Source organism: Chinchilla lanigera, unplaced genomic scaffold, assembly GCF_000276665.1.
Source record: "Chinchilla lanigera isolate Chin_1 unplaced genomic scaffold, ChiLan1.0 scaffold00011, whole genome shotgun sequence".
Taxonomy (NCBI): Eukaryota; Metazoa; Chordata; class Mammalia; order Rodentia; family Chinchillidae; genus Chinchilla; species Chinchilla lanigera.
Genome location: NW_004955412.1, coordinates 34725965 through 34747780, shown reverse-complemented (window position 1 = coordinate 34747780; position 21816 = coordinate 34725965). Strand labels below are relative to the sequence as shown.

At 55.6% G+C, this 21816-nt stretch overlaps 1 protein-coding gene across 3 annotated transcripts in view; it reads left to right on the top strand.

Moving 5' to 3' along the window:
* Igsf9b (immunoglobulin superfamily, member 9B) overlaps positions 1-21816 on the top strand; it is a 115458-nt gene that overhangs the window by 80233 nt on the left and 13409 nt on the right. Inside the window, exons 12-24 of one of the 3 annotated variants that reach the window (XM_013511162.1) lie at positions 1677-1819; positions 2121-2261; positions 2340-2456; positions 2716-2866; positions 3863-3974; positions 5977-6152; positions 7605-7831; positions 8532-8616; positions 10576-10737; positions 11071-11116; positions 11670-13322; positions 14739-14784; positions 20778-20864. In XM_013511162.1, the coding sequence (XP_013366616.1) occupies positions 1677-1819; positions 2121-2261; positions 2340-2456; positions 2716-2866; positions 3863-3974; positions 5977-6152; positions 7605-7831; positions 8532-8616; positions 10576-10737; positions 11071-11116; positions 11670-13322; positions 14739-14784 (3059 nt within the window). In that variant the 3' untranslated portion in view covers positions 20778-20864. Of the gene's footprint in view, positions 1-1676; positions 1820-2120; positions 2262-2339; positions 2457-2715; positions 2867-3862; positions 3975-5976; positions 6153-7604; positions 7832-8531; positions 8617-10575; positions 10738-11070; positions 11117-11669; positions 13323-13944; positions 14033-14738; positions 14785-20777; positions 20900-21816 lie in introns of those variants that run through there. The other 2 variants (XM_013511161.1, XM_005378583.2) reach the window with 2 other exon arrangements.

Below are 21816 nucleotides of genomic sequence, written 5' to 3'. Positions count from 1 at the left end.
GACAGACTGACAGACGCTCCATCCTGCGAGGGCCTGCGTGGGGGTCCGGAAGCGGCAGGAGCGAGAATTGTAACAGTCTGGAGACTGGCTGGCCGGCTCAGCCCAAGAGCTGAGGACAAGTAGAGGAACAGTTGGTGGCCCTGGGAGTGAAGTGCTTCTGACTGCTGCACTGAGCGGGGTGCTGGAGGCATCTCCCTGAAGCAGGCAGAGTGGCGGAGCCCTGCTGGGCCTGCTGGACTCTTGAGCCTCACTCCACGGTCGTATCACTTCTCATTTCTGTGGACCGGCTCTGCTGGTAGAATCAAAGGCCCCTTCTCCACTTCCTGTGTCACAGCCCAAAGGTCTTGTCACGTGCCATGATGTGAATCCAGGCTCCCAAGAGCTGTGAAGCCTGGGATGTGGGGTGCATCTTGCCGGACAGGTGTGCCATCACAATGCAGGGGGAAGAGCTGTTGTTAGTGGACTGAGTGTGGCCTGGGCTGCACTGGAGGAGAAGGGGCTGAGGTCAGGAGCAGCAGACGCCACCGCGTAGGTGTGCCCGTCCCTCTGGCCTCATGCAGGCCATGCCCTGGGAGGAAGGTGCAGTGGCTCCGCTGCGGAGTGCCCCGGGGCGGTGTTCTTCAGGACAATGACCCTGACCAGGACCGAGTCCTGCCCTCAAAGCTGAGGACATCTTTCTGTCGGGGAGGTATTTGGTTTCCCCGTCTCTCCTCGCGCTGGCACCACCACTCACTCCCACTTGTCCTTTTTTACCTCCTTTCTGCCTTCAAAGAGAATCCAGGGGGTTGAGATTTATAGGTGGGTGAGACAAGGATCTTTATTTCTGCTAAAGAGCAGTGTTCAGAGTATTTCCCATTCATAAACCCTTTGAAAACCTCGGAGGGAAAAAAAAAGACTCCACCATACAAAAGTAGGAAGCTATGTCTAAATATATAACGCGGCCTGGTGTTTATGTAATGCTGTTCTCTGAAGAGCTCAGAATGCTTAGAAGATACCAGCTCATTCATCCTCACGGCTTCTCTGGTTCTGGATCCTTCTCCGTAGCCTTTGGGGGACTAGGGAGAGCTGAGAGGCGGTGACTCAGCCTGTATCCCAGGGCTGCCATCCTGCAGGCTTCATCTGTTCCTCGGCCAGGGTAGAGTCTGCATTTCAGTGGCAGGGTCTAGTGGGGAGACTGAGGCCAGGGGAGGCTGGACCTCCAGCAGAAGGGAGGGAGAGGACAGAAATACCCACTGCAGCTTCAGTTGAATGGCCTCCTGGGTAGCACTGGCTTTGGCTTAGAATGTAGAGAGCTGAACTGCTTGCTCCCGGGACAGACTTTGGGACAGGGAGCGGGTGGAGAGGGGCTGGTCAACATGACCTGAAGCTAAGGGAACTGGACCTCAGCAGTCACTGCCTGACAGGCAAAATCTGGGACCAGAGGCATCAAAGTGCTGCAGACAGACTGAGAATGTGCCTTTGAATGCTTCCAAATGGTCTTGACAGGGTGAGCGGGCTGGTACATCTGCAGCCGGACTTGCCGGCTTGTTACCCATGGTGGCCCGAGCCCCTGGGCACTTTCGCGTGCTGTGGAGCCACCTGGAGACAATGTGCGGGCTATGCCTGCCAGGGGTCTGGGCTGTTTACCTGCATTGCTCACCTGGCTTCTTGCATGTCCTTCTCCTCTCCCCCTTCAGACCCGGCTCGTGTCCTCAACATGCCCCCTGTGATCTACGTGCCTGTGGGGATCCACGGCTACATCCGCTGCCCTGTGGATGCAGAGCCGCCAGCCACTGTGGTGAAGTGGAACAAGGACGGGCGCCCCCTGCAGGTAGAGAAGGTGAGTGGTATGGAGCTCAGAGGGGAGGAGCCCTCCCTGTACCGAGAAGCCACGTTTCGCCGGTGTCTGCCTGGCTCCTGTCCCGAGCAGAATGTGTCTGGGAAGACGAGCCGCATCCTGCAGGATCTGTAGTCCAGCAGGAATTTGGCCACCCTCTGGGGCACGGGGGTTGATGCCCACCCTAGGTGGTAGCTACGGCTCAGGTTCGTGCTGTCTGGCCCAGCTTAGGTCCTGTCCCGGTGGGCTGTCAGCGCACCTGTCCCCTAACCATTGCTCCCTGCTTGTTGTCTGTGTGCGACAGAACCTGGGTTGGACCTTGATGGAGGACGGCTCCATTCGGATCGAGGAAGCCACAGAGGAGGCTCTTGGCACTTACACGTGTGTGCCTTACAACACCCTAGGGACCATGGGCCAGTCTGCTCCCGCTCGGCTCGTCCTGAAGGTGAGGTGCTGGGGCAGTACACGGCCTCTGTGTGTACATGCAGGCACGCGATTACACATGCATGCCTGTGCTCTCCAGGACCCCCCGTATTTCACGGTGCTACCAGGCTGGGAGTACAGGCAGGAGGCTGGCCGAGAGCTGCTCATCCCCTGTGCAGCTGCAGGGGACCCCTTCCCTGTCATCACCTGGAGAAAGGTACCTGGGCTCTGGAGCTCCTGGGCTGTGGGCAGGTAGGGCATGCAACGCCAGTTCTGCTCTGGACCTACGCTGCTGGCCAGAAGTCCAGTGGAGAGCCACCTTCCTGTAGCAGTGGACACTGAGAAGGGCAGAGGGCGGGGGCGGGGGCGGGCGCCGAGGGCCGGGCTAACCCCAGCACCCTCGTCCTCCACGAGCCACGGCGGCTCCTCTCCTCACTTCTGTCTGGCCTGCCCTCTCCCTCCCCTTGTCGGCCAAGGTAGGGAAGCCCAGCAGAAGCAAGCACAGTGCCCTGCCCAGCGGGAGCCTCCAGTTCCGTGCCCTGAGCAAGGAGGACCATGGGGAGTGGGAATGTGTCGCCACCAACGTGGTCACGACCATCACTGCCAGCACCCACCTCACTGTCATCGGTAGGTAGCCCGCAGCGGTGTTTGATGGCAGCCGACCACATGTCAGCTGCCAGGTCAGTCCGGCCCTGAGCCCAGAGTCGGCACCAACCCTTGCCCCTCTGGGCTGGGTGAGGAAAGGTCAGCCAGGGAGAGGTCAGTGAGGTGTGAGAGGCAGCCTTATGGCCAGCAGGCAGTGGGGACTGAGTGTGGAGCCTGTGGGAAAGCTGGGGGGCTGGGAGGAGGGTGAATCAGTGGTGTGGCGCCCCGGACTCACACTGGGCTGAGGTGTGGGCGCATGTCCTGGGGCACATCCTGGCTCAAGGAGGCTGGCAGGAGGAAGTGGTGGGTTCTTCCCTGCTGCAGTGAGTTCCTGAGCCTGATTGCCAGGGCACGTGTCTCCCTGACCTCAGGATCCCTATAGCCTGTCCCTCTGACAACCACGGTCATGCCCAAGAACAGCATCCCTGAGTCCACCACTGGCTTTAGGCTGTGGACCAGGTGGTCTGCATTAGTTCCTTGTCATTCACAGTCGAGGAGGTGGCACTGGTATCTCCCAGGTGATGTTTGTTGGGGTGGGCGCAGAGGGGAGGTGTGGGACTGAGCACCCATCATCATTAGTAACTACTGGGACCCAGGCTCAGCCTTGAGATGACCTGTTACCCGCAGGTGCTGCCTCCTGCCAATGGAATGGGTCTGTCCCAAGGTGGGGCCTTTGCAGGAGGCGACATCTTTCGGTTCTGCCTGCGACTGGGGGAGAATGCTGCTGTGCTCTCCAGAGGCGCACAGGAGTTAGGCCTGGGATGAGGAAGCTTCCGGCTTCTGTCTACCTCTCCATTCCTGGGGTATCCCTTGCACTGAGACCAGGCTGCATGATGAGGCCTCCCCCATCCCTACCCAGTGTAGTACTGCATTCGTTTGCCCCATGTTTTGGCCTCTTGGGGTCTATGCACCCAGATGATGTGTTCCTAGCCAGGGGGCTCCCTCCTTTCAGTCTGAGAGGTCTCCCTTGGTCTCCAGGCACCAGCCCCCACGCCCCAGGCAGTGTCCGGGTCCAGGTCTCCATGACAACTGCCAACGTGTCCTGGGAGCCAGGCTATGATGGAGGCTACGAGCAGACATTCTCAGTTTGGTACGGACCTCTGTGAGTCAGCCCCGCATGCTTCGCTCTCTGCTTCTCCCCACCTGCCCCACTCAGGCAGTCCCGGGGTAGGGGAGGCCCAAGGCGGTGGTGATCTGCACCTGCCAGTTCTGCAGGTGGCCAATGGTGCAGACCGAGACTGGGTCCGTATAGGTGCTGGGGGTGTCTAAAAGGACTCTGCATTCCCACCCTGAAGGCTGAGGCAGCCAGTTTGACCCATTGTCTGAACTGCCTCTGACCATCTACAGCTCTCCCTGACTTAGTATCCTATCTCATTCTTTTCTGGGTTCCTCTGGTGTCTTGAAGAGACTCCTGATGATTTTAAGAGCTTTGTGAAATGGCCCAGCCTGAAGCGTAGGATCTGCTTTCATTTCTATGCAGTCGTCCTAGGAACTGGTTTGGAGAATCGCTGTTCCCCTCCTTGGCCTTGCTGCCAGTTTCTGCAGACCCTGTGTCTCTTGTTCTCAGGGCCCTGTTGTGATTTAGACGGAGGCAGCAATGTGAGCTCTTTGCCCAAACCTTAGGGTCAGTGGAGGTCTCAGAAACATGTGCACCAGGGTGAAGACCAGAACACCAGGGAAAGTGGGAGAGGCCGGGGATCCCCCTTCACCCCACAGCTTCTATTACTCCTGTCCTGAACCGAGAGTCAAGGCCTGCAGCCCACCTGCCTCAGGGGTGACCCGATGGGGAGGGAGCCCCTCACTTCCTCCTCTTCAGACCTGTCCTCCCTGGCCTATTTCTCAGCAGGCTCAGTCTGAGCGTGGGGAGGAGAAAACCCTGACTGCAGAGCCATGCTCAGGGGCTTGCAGGGAGCAGCAGCAGGCAGTGGAGAGGGTGCCTGCTCTGTTTCTGCCGGGTGGTTTGGGGGCTGGCTATCCCAGGAATCATGGGTTCTGCATAGGACTTGGTTGCAGCCCCCCTCTCGTCCCTGTCTATGTATCTTCCTCTGCAGCAGGGTTGTGGGGATGGTGTGGGATGTGGGAGTGGCCAATCCCTCTCTGGGGATGCTGAGCAGAAGGCCTGGCACAGAGCGGGCTCCCCTGGCTGCTTGTGACCCTGCTCCACGCTGCTGCTCATCTGCATTGCTTTGTCACTTGTGCTGACTCCCTTTGGCCCCTTGCGGGGAGGGTGCCTTCCCTCCTCTCTGACCGCCTCCAGCTCTCTGTGTCCTGACTCAGATGTTTGGCGCTAGCCTCCTTTTGCTGTGCCTACCCTCCTGGGCGTACAAGGTGGCAAGCCTTAAACTTGGAGTCTCTGAGCATGTGCAGAGTTCCAGGGCAAGGAGAAAGGAGCGGGCTGACTCCATAGGGCAATGTCTCCCCCTAGTGGTACATTGTGGCACTGCAGCAGGCAGCTTCATTGGCTCCTGGGAGTTGGCAGTCCTCTAGAACCATGGAAAACTTTCCCCGCCTCAGTACTCTCCATGCATATAGTGTTACATCCCGCTCCACTGAGATCTCTAGCCCTTGAGGCCTTAGGCATCATGATCCCACTGGGGGAAATCCCTGGTCATTTTTGTCATATGACTTGGACATCCTCAGATGACCCAGATCTGATTGGGTTTGTGTGAGCTCCCTGGTTAATCTGGGGTGGCAGCTGGGCTCCCCACCTGGACCCTTCCCTAGTCCTGCCCATCCCCATGTGCTTACTGCCACCCTCAAGTGTTCCTGCTCTCCCAAGGCAGAGCCTACTTGTTGCTTGCTGCCCAGGGTGGGATTCTCCCACAATGCACTTGGTTCCATGGCCAGTGACTTTGGCGTGGTTCCACCCAGGGCCCCTTTCTGTGGGGAGGTGCCAGCAGTGGATATCTGTTGTCGTGAGGGTTGGCACAGCCAGAGCTGGGCAGGTCACCCACCTTGGCATCCCTCTGCCTGCCCTTGACCCTGGGAATGTGGTCCTTGCACCCCCTTCTCCCTGAGGACAGTGATGACACTCTTCTCTCCAGTGTGACCCACCCACCCCTGTCCCCATCCTCTCTCTCTCTTTTGGCCAGGATGAAGCGGGCACAGTTTGGGCCCCATGACTGGCTGTCCTTGTCAGTGCCACCGGGCCCCAACTGGCTGCTAGTGGACACCCTGGAGCCCGAGACCACTTACCAGTTCAGTGTCTTGGCCCAGAACAAGCTGGGCACCAGCGCCTTCAGTGAGGTGGTCACTGTGAACACTTTAGGTGAGTGCCCTGGGGCTGGTGTGCCACTTAACAGTTTCCTCGAAGAGCTGGGGCACACAAAGATGATGGTAGCCGTGGTCCCAAGCTGGCATTTGGGATTTCAGATGTGCCTGGCACCTTACCGTGTGCCCTCCGTGATGGTTGCTTTGGGTTTGCTGCTTAGAACCTGGCATGTCCTTCTGCAGGGTTGCCTGGTTGCTTGACACTCTTGGCAGAATTCTGTCTGCAGTCTCAGGTGGAAGGGGGAGGTTTTGTGTTTTCCCCTTCCTCGTGAGGCCTCAGGCTTGCAGGTTGGATGGGTCTGCAGGGGAGATGAGGAGTCATCCTTCCACCCTGCCTGGAAGTAGCCACGCTTCCCCTCCCTGAGGCCTGAGAAGGGTCTGGGCAGGGAGGCTGTTTCCAGGCTGTGCTGCCAGCAGGGTGGGCAGAGGGGCAGGCGTGAACCCAGTCTCTTCTGCTGGCTGTGTTCTGTGCTCCTGGGCCAAGAAAGGAACTCTCTAGTTCCTGGGAGAGTCACATGCCACTTAGCAGCGGGGGTACTGGGTGAGGACCCCAGAAATGCCAGTCGGCAGCACTGTCACCGTGTGAACGTTAGGGCGTGTATTTACCAAACCTGGCTGATACAGCCAGTGGGAAATGGCGCTGTCAGGCACAGGAAACACAGGATGTGTGGAGCTGGTGCTGCCTGGGAGGGGCATGCTGCTTTATAGGAAACTCTATAAGTAGAAGTACACGCTAATGATAAAATGTACCGTGGTAGCTGGGATCATGCCTATAACCTCAACACTCTTGGAGGCTGAGGCAGGAAGATTTCAAGTTTAAGCCCAGCCTGAGCAGTTTAGTAACTTACCCAGAATTTGTCTCAATATTAAAACAAAAAAAAAATAAAGAGCTGGGAATGTTGCTCAGAGCAGAGGCCCTGGGTTCAATCTCTAGTACTACCAAAAAAAAAGGGTCATATAGTAAATACATAAGCCAGTCACAGTTGTTTTTATTGTCCAGCCCTCTGTCTTGGACACAACTGTATGGACTGCACTGAATGTGGCAGGTGGTGTGGTTGGGTTTGTACACCAGCGTCCTCATAAATGTGAGCCCTATGTTGTTCTGCGATGTTAGAACAGCTACTGCATCCCTAGCACACAGGAACTTCTCAGCTCTGTCCAGACCATGTAGATGCATAGCATGTAGCTCCTTGCTGACTGCTCCATTATGTGACACATGACTACTGCACTCCATATGGCTCTGCTCCCCTTACCTGCTGTTCCTTCTCCACTGAGGGGTACCTGGTTCCCTCATGCATGTTCTTTAGATCTACTCTGGAGGTTGGGGCAGGACACTCTGGCCCGCCCACCCTAGGTTTTCTTCCTTAGGCCCGGGAGGCTCCCCTCAGGAGCCATGGATGAAGAGGCCACAGGTGCCCCTTCATTGTGACGCGGCCTTTCTCCTCCACAGCATTCCCTATCACAACTCCAGAACCTCTGGTGCTGGTTACCTCACCAAGGTGCCTCACAGCCAACCGGACCCAGCAGGGTGTGCTCCTGTCCTGGCTCCCACCTGCCAACCACAGCTTCCCCATCGACCGCTACATCATGGAGTTCCGAGTCGGGGAGCGCTGGGAAATGCTGGATGATGCCATTCCAGGCACCGATGGAGATTTCTTTGCCAAGGATCTGTCGCAGGTGAAGCCTGGCTTTGCTTGCCTCTTTCCCTAGATTTGGAAGTGGCTGGGAGCTCTGGGAGACACAGCTTGGGTGCACAGGGTTGAGTCCTGCACTCTTCCTCCTCGCCTTCATTGCTGGGTGCTCCCAGATCTGCTGCTGAGGTCCCCAGAGCAAGGCCAGATGGGTGGTGCTAGGGACTTGTCCTGAGCACAGACTCCAGCTCAGGCAGCGCAGCGTGAGAGGCTGACAGAGTACGCAGGCCCCACTCTTTGCTTGGTCTTGGGGAGGTGGGCAGAGGAGGCTCCAGAAGGATCATCTTCAGAAAATACAGTATCTGCTTTTCACAGACCCCCTTCAGATGGGACCATCTTCCAGTCTTGGGAGAGGAAGCTGCTGTTCCTGGGTCCTGACGACCTCTAGTATCTCTCTTTCCTGGGTGCTATGTTAGGTATGCTGGGTTGCTCAGAGTGCCTTTTCAGAGCCCCTGTGCACCTGTCTTCCTGGCTCCCAGTGACCTCACATTCGCAGCTTAAGATCAGTGGGGACATTTACCCCACCACAATGTCCAGTGCTGGTCATCGCCAAACAGGAAACACTTAGCAGGACCCTGGTACTCTGGGGTCCTGTTCGCCAGAGTGCTTGTGCAGGATCCGGGGCAGCAGGGACAGTGGCCATCCTGGATGCCTTGGCTAACCAAATATTATCCCTATGACTGTAGGACACCTGGTATGAGTTCCGGGTTCTGGCCGTCATGCAGGACCTGATCAGTGAGCCCAGCAACATCGCCGGTGTCTCCAGTACAGGTAGGTCAGGTGCAGGTTCCTTACAGCTGTAGGACAGGAGCCCTAAGACACCTGAGTCCTTCTAGACATAGCTACAGCAGGAGGACAGGTTGGGTGGGAACTAGGGAGGCAGCCAGCGGAAGCTGTACAAGCGGTAGCATTTCTGAAGCCCATAAGATATGCTTCCGGTGACTTGTGGTATTGTTCCCACTGGAGAGCTGGGTTTTGACATTCTGTAGGGCAGCCACAGAAATTCAACCAAGCACCAAAAAGAACCTGAATAGTGCCATATGCTGTACGTTTTCCGTTTCCTCATGTGCTTACTCTAGTGGGGGCGGGGCAGTGGATTGGAGGATAGGAGACAGCAGGTCAACAAGTGTTTATGGGATGCCTGTTATAGGCTTCTTTGTAATTATGTGGGTTTTACTGGAAAATTGTTGTTTGGAGTTGTTTTCCTCTCTTCCTCTCCCTAGATTTTTTTCAGGCTAAATAAAGCCCAACTCCCTTTTCTCCATTTATCATTCCTTCTCTTGGCACTGGTCCCATTTTTACAAGTCTTCTCTCCAGCTCCAGTTCCCGAAACATAGCCAGGTCCCTCCCCTAGGGAAGTAGCATTCTTGGTACGGAAGTGGCCCCTGCCTAGTAAGCCAGCAATGGCACCGTTTCTGTGGGCATTATGTGCACTGAGACCTCTGTGGCCCGGGGGCATGGATCTTGGCCAAAAAACTCATGCAGCGAGTGCTGACGTGGGGAGGGGGAGGGCTGCAGGCTCCAGGGAGCATGAGTGGGGGGAGTGTGATTTTAGTCTCCTGTTAGGCACCCTGGAGCTTTTTGGTAAAACACAGCACCTCTGTAGGCAGAACTCAGCTCGCTTCTGTGAGGTTCCCTTTCAGGGCGTCCACTCAGGAGGAGGAACGAGGAAGAGGGCAGGCACCGCAGCGCTTTGTGGGTTCACTGCCATGAACTGCTCTCTGTTCGGTAGCATTATGCTCAGCTCCTGGAAGGATCATGCCTCATTGGATGATTCCTTATGGGCCAGCCAGGGCGTGACCACCTCAGCATTCCCCAGAGTTAAGGCTCCCATTCCCAAGGGCCGTGGCATTCATTTTCCTCCCAGCTCATCAGCACAATTTGGATTATTTTTAACCATTATCATTGACACAGCAACGCACATAGGCAGAGTGTATCACAATGCACCCATTTTCCCTTTGATGGACTCCGAAGCACATGGCACTTACTGACTGAAGTGCCCTGAGTCTGGAACAGCAGACAGGGCCGAGTCCTGGCTCTGCCATTTACTGGTTCTGAATTGGCACAAATGCCGTCTTTACCTGTGAAATGGGAGCACTGGTCCCATCTCTACTGTTCCAGCCCCTGGAGCATCTTCCATAGTGATAGCCAGGGACCGCCAGCCCTTGCTGTAGAAAGTCGCATGGCTACCCTGTGACAGTTAAACAGTGAGTTTAACTGAGTTCTTTGTAACAATCCCTGTCCATGCTCTATGACTTTGCTCTCAAGATACCTTCATCTCTGGGCTCTTGTGGTGCAGGGTGCAAGGGGGAAGGCAGAAAATCCCAGAGTGAAGCAGGGACGGTGGGGTTCCGGTTAGGGTGCTGACAGTGGCCCGGGCGAGTTGCTCACACTCAGCAGGTCCAGCATTTGCATGAGAGACTGAGAGTAGCTCGTGTGCGCTGTTCACTTGGGCTAATGAGAAGATCTGACAAGCCGCGACAAGCTCTCTGCACACGGAGAGTGCCGGGCAGTTACTGCTGATGACTGAGTGACTCTCCCCAGGGGGAAATGCCCTGGGCACCCTTCCTTCCTTTGCCCTGCAGAGGTTATCTGGCTTGTGCAGACTCTCCCGTCTCCCTTCCTCAATGTGGCTCCAGCGTGGAGGCTGAGCCCGAGCACTGTGGGGTGTGTGCAGGGGAGGGTGCTGGGGCAGGGAGAGACTCACCCGTACTCCGACCCTCCTTGCAGACATCTTCCCGCAGCCGGACCTGACTGAGGATGGGCTGGCCCGGCCTGTGTTGGCTGGAATCGTTGCTACCATCTGCTTCTTGGCAGCCGCCATCCTGTTCAGCACTCTGGCCGCCTGCTTTGTCAACAAGCAACGCAAGCGCAAACTCAAGCGAAAAAAAGGTGGGTGTGTGCCGACTCCCCCGCTCCACCTGGCCCTGTTTCAAGTGCTCCCTGTGAGGAGGGATGACCGCTGGCAGCACAGGCTCCCCTGGAGTGGAAGTAGAGAAACTGATCTTGCAGGTGGAACTGCCCGTGGGAATTGTTTAGCCTGAGGGAGGGAAGTGGGTGGTGGGGATGGGTGGGTCCGGTGGCCGGCACAGGCATCTGAGCTGGTCACGCGGTACCACACTCACAAATTGGTTCCTTCTGTGGCTTTGCCCTTGACACCCATGGGTCAGGGCCAGACTTTTGTGGGTCAGACCTCAGTGGGCTCCCTCCTGCTTTTCCCTGCAGATCCTCCACTGTCCATCACCCACTGCAGGAAGAGTCTCGAGTCTCCGTAAGTGTCTCAGGTGGGGTGTGGTGGCTGGGGGAGGCCGGATACTGGGGGGCCGTCCCTGCGCTTGGCCCCATTTCCACGCTTCTAAGTCGTTCCCTGTAAAGTGGGCTGCGGTTGCTTTGAATGCTGCATGCAGCTCAAGGTAGTGGCAATGCAGGTAGCCCGAACTTGTGAGTCTTTCGTTTCTCTTTAGCCTTGTGATGTTTTTCTATAATTTTTATCGTCCTAGAAGATTCACCTTCTTAATATGTTTTAAGTCAGTCTTAAAATGAGCTTGTGTTCCTTGAACAACCTTGAAGTGACACTGGCAGGGTGCTCAGACAGAGTATGACAAGGGGCGGGCTGTGGAGAAGGAGCCACGTGCTTCTTCATTCCAAAAGCTGACGGTGTGTTCTAGAGAACCTTGCCGGTCCCGGTCAGAGTGTTTCTTACCGCAGCATGCGGCCCCTTAGGCCTTCCTTCAGCATCGCTGTCCTAGGCATTAGTGTCGTTGAGAGGGTAAGAAGCTGTGGGTGCTGCACAGCACCCACATTGCCCTGCTGTCTGCCCACAGCTTGTCCTCTGGCAAGGTGAGTCCAGAGAGCATCCGCACGCTCCGCGCCCCATCCGAGTCCTCTGATGACCAGGGCCAGCCTGCAGCCAAGAGGATGCTGAGCCCTACCCGGGAGAAGGAGCTGTCCCTGTACAAGAAAACCAAGAGAGCCATCAGCAGCAAGAAGTACAGTGTGGCCAAGGCCGAGGCCGAGGCCGAGGCTACCACTCCCATTGAACTGATCAGCAGAGGCCCTGATGGCCGTTTTGTGATGGACCCCTCCGAGATCGAACCCTCAATGAAGACCCGGCGCATCGAGGGTTTTCCCTTTGCGGAGGAGACAGACATGTACCCTGAGTTCCGGCAGTCGGATGAGGAGAACGAAGACCCTCTCGTGCCCACATCTGTGGCTGCCCTGAAGCCTCAGCTGACACCTCTGTCTTCCAGCCAGGAGTCCTACCTGCCTCCACCAGCATACAGTCCTCGCTTCCAGCCTCGAGGCCTTGAGGGCCCCAGCGGCTTGGGAGGACGGCTGCAGGCCACGGGCCAGGCGAGGCCCCCAGTGCCCAGGCCCTTCCACCATGGCCAGTATTATGGGTACCTCAGCAGCAGCAGCCCTGGGGAAGTGGAGCCACCACCCTTCTACATGCCAGAAGTGGGCAGCCCCCTGAGCTCAGTCATGTCATCCCCACCCCTGCACGGCGAGGGGCCTTTTGGCCACCCTACCATCCCAGAGGAGAACGGAGAAAATGCCTCCAATAGCACTCTGCCCTTGACTCAGACACCTACGGGAGGGCGCTCCCCTGAGCCCTGGGGCCGGCCGGAATTCCCCTTTGGGGGCCTGGAAGCCCCAGCCATGATGTTCCCCCACCAGCTGCACCCTCGGGATGTAGCTGAGAGTCTGCAGCCCCAGGCCTGCCTGCCCCGAGGACTGCCACCCACTTCCCTGCAGGTACCTGCAGCCTACCCTGGGATGCTGTCTCTGGAGGCGCCCAAGAGTTGGGCAGGCAAATCTCCTGGCAGGGGCCCTGCCCCGGCGCCCCCCACCGCCAAGTGGCAGGACAGACCTGTGCAACCCTTGGCTAGCCAAGGGCAGCTGAGACATACCAGCCAAGGTATGGGCATACCTGTGTTGCCTTACCCCGAGCCAGCTGAGCCGGGGGGGCATGGTGGCCCCAGCACATTTGGCCTGGACACTCGGTGGTATGAGCCCCAGCCCCGGCCCCGGCCCAGCCCCCGGCAGGCCCGGCGCACCGAGCCCAGTTTACATCAAGTGGTGCTACAGCCTTCCCGGCTCTCACCTCTGACCCAAAGCCCCCTCAGCTCCCGCACTGGCTCACCTGAGCTCGCTGCTCGAGCTCGGCCACGTCCGGGTCTCCTGCAGCAGGCAGAGATGTCAGAGATCACCCTACAACCGCCAGCCGCGGTCAGCTTCTCTCGCAAGTCCACGCCATCCACAGGTTCCCCTTCCCAGAGCAGCCGCAGCGGGAGCCCCAGCTACCGGCCCGCCATGGGCTTCACCACTCTGGCTACAGGCTACCCTTCCCCTCCACCGGGCCCTGCCCCCGCAGCGCCTGGGGACAACCTGGATGTGTTTGGACAGACACCTTCCCCCCGGAGGATGGGGGAGGAGCTGCTCCGACCAGAGCCCCCAACAACGTTACCTACTTCAGGGTGAGTGTGAGCTGCCGCCACCGGCCACATCTCCTGGTCCACCTCCTCCCCCGTGCCTCACCCTGCCCACGACCTTCCATCACCCCACGGCAGGGCTTGTGTGGACATGCCGCGGCATCCCTTCAACAGGAGCACTGGCTGCTGCGTTGGCAGGGTTCAGTCGTGGGACCAGGGTGGGCTCAGATGTGCCCACCAGGAGTGGGAGGGATCTTGTCCCCCCAGCACTGAGCTTGAAGGAGGTCCAGTGCTTACCAGGGATTGTGGGAAAGACAGGGAACCCTGGTGAATCAGAGAGGGACCTGGAGTGGTGCCCTGGGACCGAGGCCCTCTGTGTGCCTGCCTGTGATCTTGCTGTTGGGCACAGGTTCCCTGCTGTTGCCCACAGACCTTGTGTTCAGCCTCCTCCTCTCCTTGGCCCCTCCTCCTTACGAAGAAGGACCCTGGAGCCAGGAGCCACCTGCTCCCCAACTCCTGCCCCCAGCTGCCCTAGTGAGTGGGTGCTGGACCCTGGTCCCGTCCACAGCCTCTTCAGGAATGGTGCATCCTGGAGGATGGGATGGGAGGGAAATCTCAGGTCTGTGTGCTGGGAGCCACATCCCCCACACACCTGTGTACCTCATAGGAAGCTGCAGAGAGACAGACAGACAGACACGCCCCTGCGATCAGCCTGCCTGAAAGCTCACTCTAAACTGTAGCAGCTGGTGTTCCAGGTACCAGAGCGGCCTGGATGCCCGTCTGCGCCTCTTCTTCTGCCTTCCGGTCCCCTCCTCTGCCTCCTTGCCCATCCTCCCTTCTCAAGTTAGTCTCTCGCCTGCCTTCTTCCTTCTCCATCGCCTTCGGGTGCACCTGACTTGCTCGAAAGAGCGGCCACCACTCTAGTACCCAACCCGGTCCGCGCCCTCCTCTCTTCTCCCTCCCTCTCCCCTCTCTGGTTTGTATTTTGGTCTCTTCTGGATGTAGCATCCTGTGGAGAGCAGCAGTTCCAGAGGAAGCTGGCCTGGTGGGAGGGGACGCGGTGGCCCTGGAGGAGGAACTGAGTCCTTCCCTGCCCCACCCCCTCCCACCTTCTGTGGCATCTGGAAGGGTGAGGTCACCTTGACCCTCAGTACCCACTAGGTGGGTGCTGTGTGGGTAGAGAGGGCATGGCAGGGTGGAGGAGAGCACTAGCAGGGCGCCCTCCTCTGTCTGCAGGACGCTGTCGTCGCCCCTATCTGTGCTTCGTGCAGCACGCTCACATGCTTTGTTCCATCGTGCCGTCTGGTTCTGTCTCTCTCCTCTCCTCCCTCGCCCATATTCCGACCTCGCCTGTGGGTCTCTGCTCACTGTGCCCCTCCTCCCCTCTGGGTGTGTGAGCGTGCGTGCGTGGGTGGTTCCCCCAGCCTTGTTGGTAACTGCTTTGTTTCTGATTGATCTCAGCTATCTGGGCAGTGTTGTCGAGACAAGCCTCTCCTCAGCTCAATAGGTAAGGGAGCTCCTCGGCTGGGCTGGGTGGGGGCGGGCAGGCGGACGGGGCTTCCGCAGGGCCATCGCTTCCTTGACAGGGGATCCAAACCACATCCCCTCACCGCCCACGGGGACAGCTGCCGCTCCTCGATTCCCATGGCTTCTGGGTTCCCCACATCATGCTGTCCAGCTGCTCCAGCTGCCCACCGGGACACGGCTGCCACCACCTGGCTGCAGCTTTCAGCCTCCCAGCCCACATCGGCCCCTCTCAGAGCCCCTGCAGCCCCTCCATCCTGCTGCCCATACTGGAGCCTCCCTTGGCAGCCTGGGACCCTGCATGCACCTGAAGGACCCAGAATGCCCACGATCGGCTTTGCCTCTGCACTCTCAAGACCCCTGTCTTGAGACACACAAATGTGCAGGTTCCTCCCTCACCACCCCTTACAGTTCTGCCTGTTTTCCCAGCAGCCTCAGGCACAGTCCCCCTTCCTCACCTACCCCAGACGCCTCTTCCCCTGGGCTTGTGGTCCCTCACCCCATTCTTTGGATCTCAGTGATTCTAGGTCATCTCAAGGAGTCTGTCCCCCATAAAGTGGGTCTTCCTCAGTGTCAGGTGGGCTCTGGTCCTGTTGGGGGAAGGGTGACAAATGTCACCAGTGCTCATGCTCCTTGCACCCTGTCACAGGTTCTTGGCTGTCCCTCCAGTAGCTCTGCTGCCCTCCCGGAGTGACACCTTTAAGGGGTCTTGGCAGGAGCTTCCCCCAGGGAGAGCAGGTTTCCAAGGCAGAAAGGAGCTGAGAGGAAAGAGCCCAGCACCACCATGCCTCAAACCCCAGAGCAGCTGACTCTCACTCTGCATCCTTGGAGGGGGGGCCACAAGGACATGGCCACTGTAGGGGCCATGAGCTCTCTCACAGAGAGGCTCAGAGTGGCACAAAGAGATGTCTCTGTGCCCGTGCCTCTGGAGCACACACACTGCCCCACTGTCTGGATGCAGAGTGGAGCCTTCCATCTGGGTGCATCCCTCCCACCTCGCTGTGTCCCGGGAAGCTGACTCTCCTAACTCAGGGCCATAAATCTCACTTTGAACAGTGGCCTTCTATAAGGACAGCTGCCTTTTAGAACTGTCAATGGCCACAAAGTCCCAGAACTGTGTGTGAGGCTGTCTGGTGTCACGCTGCAGCCACAAGCACTGGCAGGAGCCCAAGGACCAGAGGCGGGTTATGAGCTTCCCTGCCCCAGCGCCTCCTGCAGCCTCCTGCAGAGGAGAGGGGTGGAAGCTGCCCTTTTCCTTCCTGGCCTCCCAGGTAGGACTCATCTGTTGCCCCTAGGGGCATGATTGTTTGGGACCTGCTCTCACCCCAGCTTTCGCCAAGGGCCTCAACTCTCTTCCCACCTGTTACCTCCCTTCTGTCCCTCCCCACCACACCCACATTCTCCAGTGTCCCCCGCACTGGGTCTGAGAGAACCCAGCTACCCCACCACTGCTGTGGCAAACCCAGAAACCAGGGGCAGCGACGAGGGACTGTGTTCCTGTCCCGGGCCTGGCCAGCGTCCCCAGCCTAGGAGAAGCCAGTCCTCCCTCCCCCTCTGAGTTAGACCTTCACGGGCGGGGCAGCGGGAGCCTCTGCTCACTCTCCTGCTTGCTAAGAGCCTCCCTGGGGCGCAAGAGCTGCTGGGGCCATGGGGAGACGGCGCCAGTGCAAACACTGTCTCCATGCCGTCCCTTTGCATGCGTTTCCTCTCCCTCCTGCTTGGAGAAGTTGTGCCGCCTCTTGTCTACATCCGTTCTCGCTGTTTCTTCCCCTTCAAGTCTCCTGTTCCTTCTGCCTGCACCTGTTGTTGTTTTCCCCACCTCTCCTCTGTTCTCTTTCCCTGTTTTTAATTCTTCCCAACTCCCGTCTCAGTGTGGGGAGTTGTGCTGCGTGGACCTTCTGTGGATGGCTGGGAGCTGAGCCATTGCTCAGCCCCCCTCTGATGCACCCCTACCTGTACATCTCCATCTGGTGCCCTTTCCCTTGGTATCTGCTGTGATCTCCATGACACTGGGCTCCACAAGAAAGAGGCAGCCCCCTCTTCCTAGGCCAACCATAGGAGGGAACTCCCATTTGGACCTGAGCCTCTTCTGGGTTCTGAGGCAGAGTACTCATGCACTGACCATCTGTGGGAGGCTGATTGGGGCTGACCTGCAGTCCATGGAGAATGGGTTCACCTTTCCCAAGGCCAGAGCATGCACATGAGTGGGTCCCTTGTGCCTCCCATCCACGATATTTCACCAGGCAAGTAGAATTTTCTTCCAAGCAGTGAAGGAAAGGAGAAAGAAGTGTCCTTTATGTCACTGCCTCTACCTGTTGGCTGGAGGATGATTAAGAACTTTGTCATAACAGTTAGTTCCCAGGGAATTGAGGGAAGATGTATACAGGTGGGTTTTGTCTTTCCTGCCCTGAGGTTTGCCTCTTTGTGTCTGGCTGCCTCTTTCCTCAGTTATCCTAGGTAAGCAGAGAGCTAAGCCAGTAAGACTTCCTGTGAAGGGGAGACTGAAGTTAATTCCAGGCAATTAAGTTTTAATATTTAGAAAATGGGGATACATGGGAAGGGTGGACCCAGAAAAGCCCATAAGCTTTGATAATTTCATCTTTCCATGTGAGAAGAGAAGCCCAGCGTTTGCAGTGCTCCTGCATGTTCAGATGAATTGGGCTGGTAGGATGGAGATCTGGATCTCAGCTTCTTGGAGTGCCCATGGGCAGGCTGTGTTGTAAACAGCCTTCCGCAGGTCAGATTCTGCTTACTTCACAGCTTTCTTCTAGGGTTAGGAGGAGCTGCTTCTTCCCAGCTTCTTATCTTAGACATCAGCAGCAAAAGCTTCATAACCAGAAAGGTTCCAGCTGGGCTTGGTATTGACAGGGACATGGTCATCCTTCCTAAAAGGGGAGTTTGGCTTCAATGGGCTTTCCATACTGTTGAGAAAGTCTGAAGGAACATATTTCACATATCTTTGCTGTATAATTTACCAAAAATAGACCCATTTTGCTCAGCCCCTTCCTTCCACCTGTCCTGCTAGACACTTGCTTTTATTTTTGCCTCTGGCATCAGGCAAGTGTCCTGGTGCATCTGGGAACCTTTCTTTTCCTGTCACATTGCAGTGTTTGAGTGCTGAGCCAGGAGCTGAAATAGGTGGGCAGCAGGTGTCCTGGAAGGGCCGGAGTTTGGCTGGTTCTCAAGGGAAAATTGGCTTCTTGTCTTCTGTGGATCTTCACTGTTTGGGAATTTTTTGCCTCCAAAGCCATAAGTTCAGCTGGCTTCGCCCCTCCTGGTATGTCTTACTGACTCGGGCTCTGCCGTTGAGGCACAAGACATCAGCATGTGCTCCTCAAGACAGCTTTATTTCTCAGGTGTAGTGCAGGAGCAGTGTTCTAGTGTAGCTTCTACACCTGTGTCTATGGGAAGAAAATTGAAGAGCACTTTAGCAGAATATTAGTCAGATTGTTGGGAAAGTTGCTTGACTTTTCTGAACTTCAGTTTCCCCATATAAAAAATGGGATCAATGTTGTATTCACCTCTGCAGTCCTCTTGTGGATGTTAGGGTCAATTGTAGTAAATGTAGCACAGTGCCCAGCCTGGTAAGTGGTAAACACATGTTAATGATGAAAATGGTAATAGTAATCATATGTTGGTTATAACAGTAATACTCCCCTGGAAGTTTCACCTGGTTTGAAGACTGACTGGGTATTTTTAGGGCTACCCTGTATAGCTTCTTGCTGTGTGCTGACCCCACTGGAGAGGGGACCATCTGTTGTAGGCTGGTTGGGACTGACTTGCAAACTCCGGGCTTTCTATGCAGTGCAGGGAGAGTGGATTCGTCTTTTCCCTGGCTGTTGCAAGTACACGAGTGAGTTTCCTCTGCCTCCTACCCATTGTATCTCACCAGGCAAGTGGAGTTTGCTTTCAGGCGGTTAAGGAAAGGAGGAAGTGCCTCTGCTTTTTGGTTGGGGATACTTGAGAATGTGTTGTAACTGTGTGTCATCCAGGGCTATATTGGCGGCCACTGTCCTTGCCTGTCATATGCCGCCTCACACCACCCATTGCTTAGCTTGTATAGTCTTTCTGTTGAGGCTGGCCAGGACCAGCAGGTGAGGAAAACAAACAGGTGGACTCATACCTTTGATCTTCCTTTTAGGCAGCATGAAGAAGCCCTGTATTAGAGTCAGATTGTTGGGTAAGTTGGCCAATAAAGGTTCGGAACATTCACCTAACCCTCAGGAAGGCAGGCTCCCTTCTGCCCTTTGCCTTTCAAATTCCTTTCTAGTGGTCGCTGCCACAATCGATCTCTGTGGTGCTTTGTAGAAGAGGAAGGAATGGGCCATTGGTATGTTGGGTCTTTGGGGAAGGACCTGTTGTTGAGCTGAACTACCTCTCCACGAGGTGTGTGGGTCTGAATGGGGTGCTTAGAGCTATTGTCAGGGGGCTGTGGAAGTCAAGAAGATGTCTCGGACTTTAAGGGAGCTTCTTGATACTTTATGCACTGAAAGACACTAGAATGGTGGCTCTCCAAGAAGGTGGAGGCTACTCCATTGCCAGTGACTTCAGGAGACTGCAGAGACCAGAAGCTTAACTCCAGATGTCTGTAAGTTTCTTCTTTGTGCTAGCAGAGACTTTTGATGCGGTGGAGATGGGGTTGCAGTCTTCATCTTTATTTATTTTTTTTATGACTTCAGGTGGCTCACTGACCTTTGGGGTGTAAAGGTCAGTAAAGGTCAGTGGCTCACTGACCTTTACTTAGTCCTCAGAGGTTGTTCATCTTTTGATCAGGGCTTACCAAAACCTAACTGTAGTGGAGATGGGGGAGGGAATGGTGGGTTTTGAGGAAAGAAAGAACCTGTTACCTCCATCTGCCGTAACCCCAGTACATCCCTACTTCTCCAGTCATGTGCCGCTATGTGCTGGTGGGAAGAAACAGTGCCATGTCCTTTGCTTTTGCCTTTACTCCTCAGGCTCGCAGTTGCCTTACTTTGAGAAGAATTGATATGGATAACATTCTGCCGGGTTTTCTTCTTTCATGACTCTTGAAAAGTTCTCTCCAAATTCACACTTGCCATACACTACTGCCCTCTCAGCTTGCTTTAATCCCCTGTGATACATGGGTGCAGGACTCTGGTTATATAGTTGACTGTTTTTTCACTATGCATTTGGCTCATCAGGCAAACGATGACATCTGTTCCCCAGCGGGGGTGGAGAAAGGGCGTCCTGCATAGAGGAGTCTTCTGTCCCAGCAGCCTCAGCATCTCTGCTGAGTGTTAACATGTAGCATTCCCTGGATCTTTGATAATCTTCTTCCTTCTTCTGTTTTCTTACAAGACCCAGCATATCAGCCTCATTTGCAGAGGGTCAAGTAGGCAGCCCTTCTTCTCTGTTGGCCTATGACAGGAATTTGTTGCCATAGCTGCGGAGGTTCCAGCTGCATCTTTTGGACCAGTGGGAAGATCCAGTGAAGCTGGGTTTATGGAGTTTCCATTGATGCGGGCATTGGGGCTGGAGGACAGTTAAGTTCTCACTTGGCCCTTCCTCTTTTGGGGGCTGGAGGACAGTTAAGTGGGGTTGGAATTGCTTGCCTGCTGCTTTAATCTACCCTTTTACTTTTCAGTTGAAGGTCTTAATTGTGATGATTTCTAGGAACTGCAGACATTGCGCCTGCTTCTTTGGCACTTACTCACCCCAGCTTGAGTGATGTGATGGGGCTTATTATTAAAGTCTCTCTCTCCCTTTCCTAGGGTCTTCTCATCACTCTACAGCTTGGTTCCCACCTGAGGTAGGCCACCGCTGCTGGAGGTCTCTGGGTTTTCTCCCTTCCAGGAGCAATAGCAAGGCAGGCATCAAGGGACCATAGTGGACACCTTGGACTCCGTCCCCTGCGCTCCGTCCTTCTGCAGGCTGGCTCTTTGGCTTTCTTCCAGTCCCTCTTCCAAGCTCCCCCATCTGGGAGCTGACCTGTACCTCTCTAATTGTCCCTTGCAGAATACTCCCACCTGCTCCCGGGAATGCTGCTGCACCTGAGAGGCTGGAGGCTCTGAAATACCAACGGATAAAGAAGCCCAAAAAGTCATCCAAGGGCTCCTCGAAGTCAAAGAAACGATCCGGTAAATGGTGGGAAGTGGCCGCTTCTCTTTCCACCTTGCTTTGTCCTTAAGGATGAGGATTGTCGGGCCCAGGCTCCCAGCCTGGGGTTTCCTAGAATTGAATCCACCAACTTCTCTTGTTCTTGGTTTCCTTTTAGCCATTCATTTTCAAGTAGTCACAAGCGATTTTCATGTAGAAAGCAAGAAAGGTGAAAATCTGATTGCATTCCCCTCCCAGCCCCTGCCCCCAACCAGGGAACCATCGCTCTGTGCTTTGTGTGCCTGCAGAGCCTTTTCTGCTGTGCAGCTTTAGAAAATATGGGAGATTGTTTAATGTGTTTTTTAACAATGTAAATAGTATATATCTTTTCCCCATTATACAGCACACCTTAACAATGTCCCAATCTCCTTATGTATTTATTTCTCTTTTATCACTTCAAGCTTCTAGTTGACATGGGAATGATGGAGCTTAGGGTACATGTAGCATGGGCCACCCTCTGCAGGGTGCCCAGACTTTTCTTTGTAGATAGTGATGTCTTCCTCTCCTAAAGGGCAACTCTGTTGAAGTATGTCTCATGGTTATCCAGTGGTGATTGGTGGCTTTAAGTACCGTATAAAAATAACTCTGTCCTCTTTCAGAAAACTCCTTGATATTTATCAAATGCTCTCTGTCAGTGGTTTTAGAAATATTATAGCAGACTGTCAAGGAAGAACGCTCACCATTCCCTTGTAGATCTTGGATAACAACTGTAGAGTAACTTTCCTTATAGTTGGGGTTGTGGAAAAAAGTGTTACACAGAGGTGAAGCTTACTGAGTTATTGGGAGATAGTGATGGTTGATCAAGGATTTACCCTTTGGGTGGCAACAGTTTCCTGCCAGTTTATGGATGGAAATATTGAGGCAGAGAAAAGAAAATGGATATTTTAAAGCTTGGATG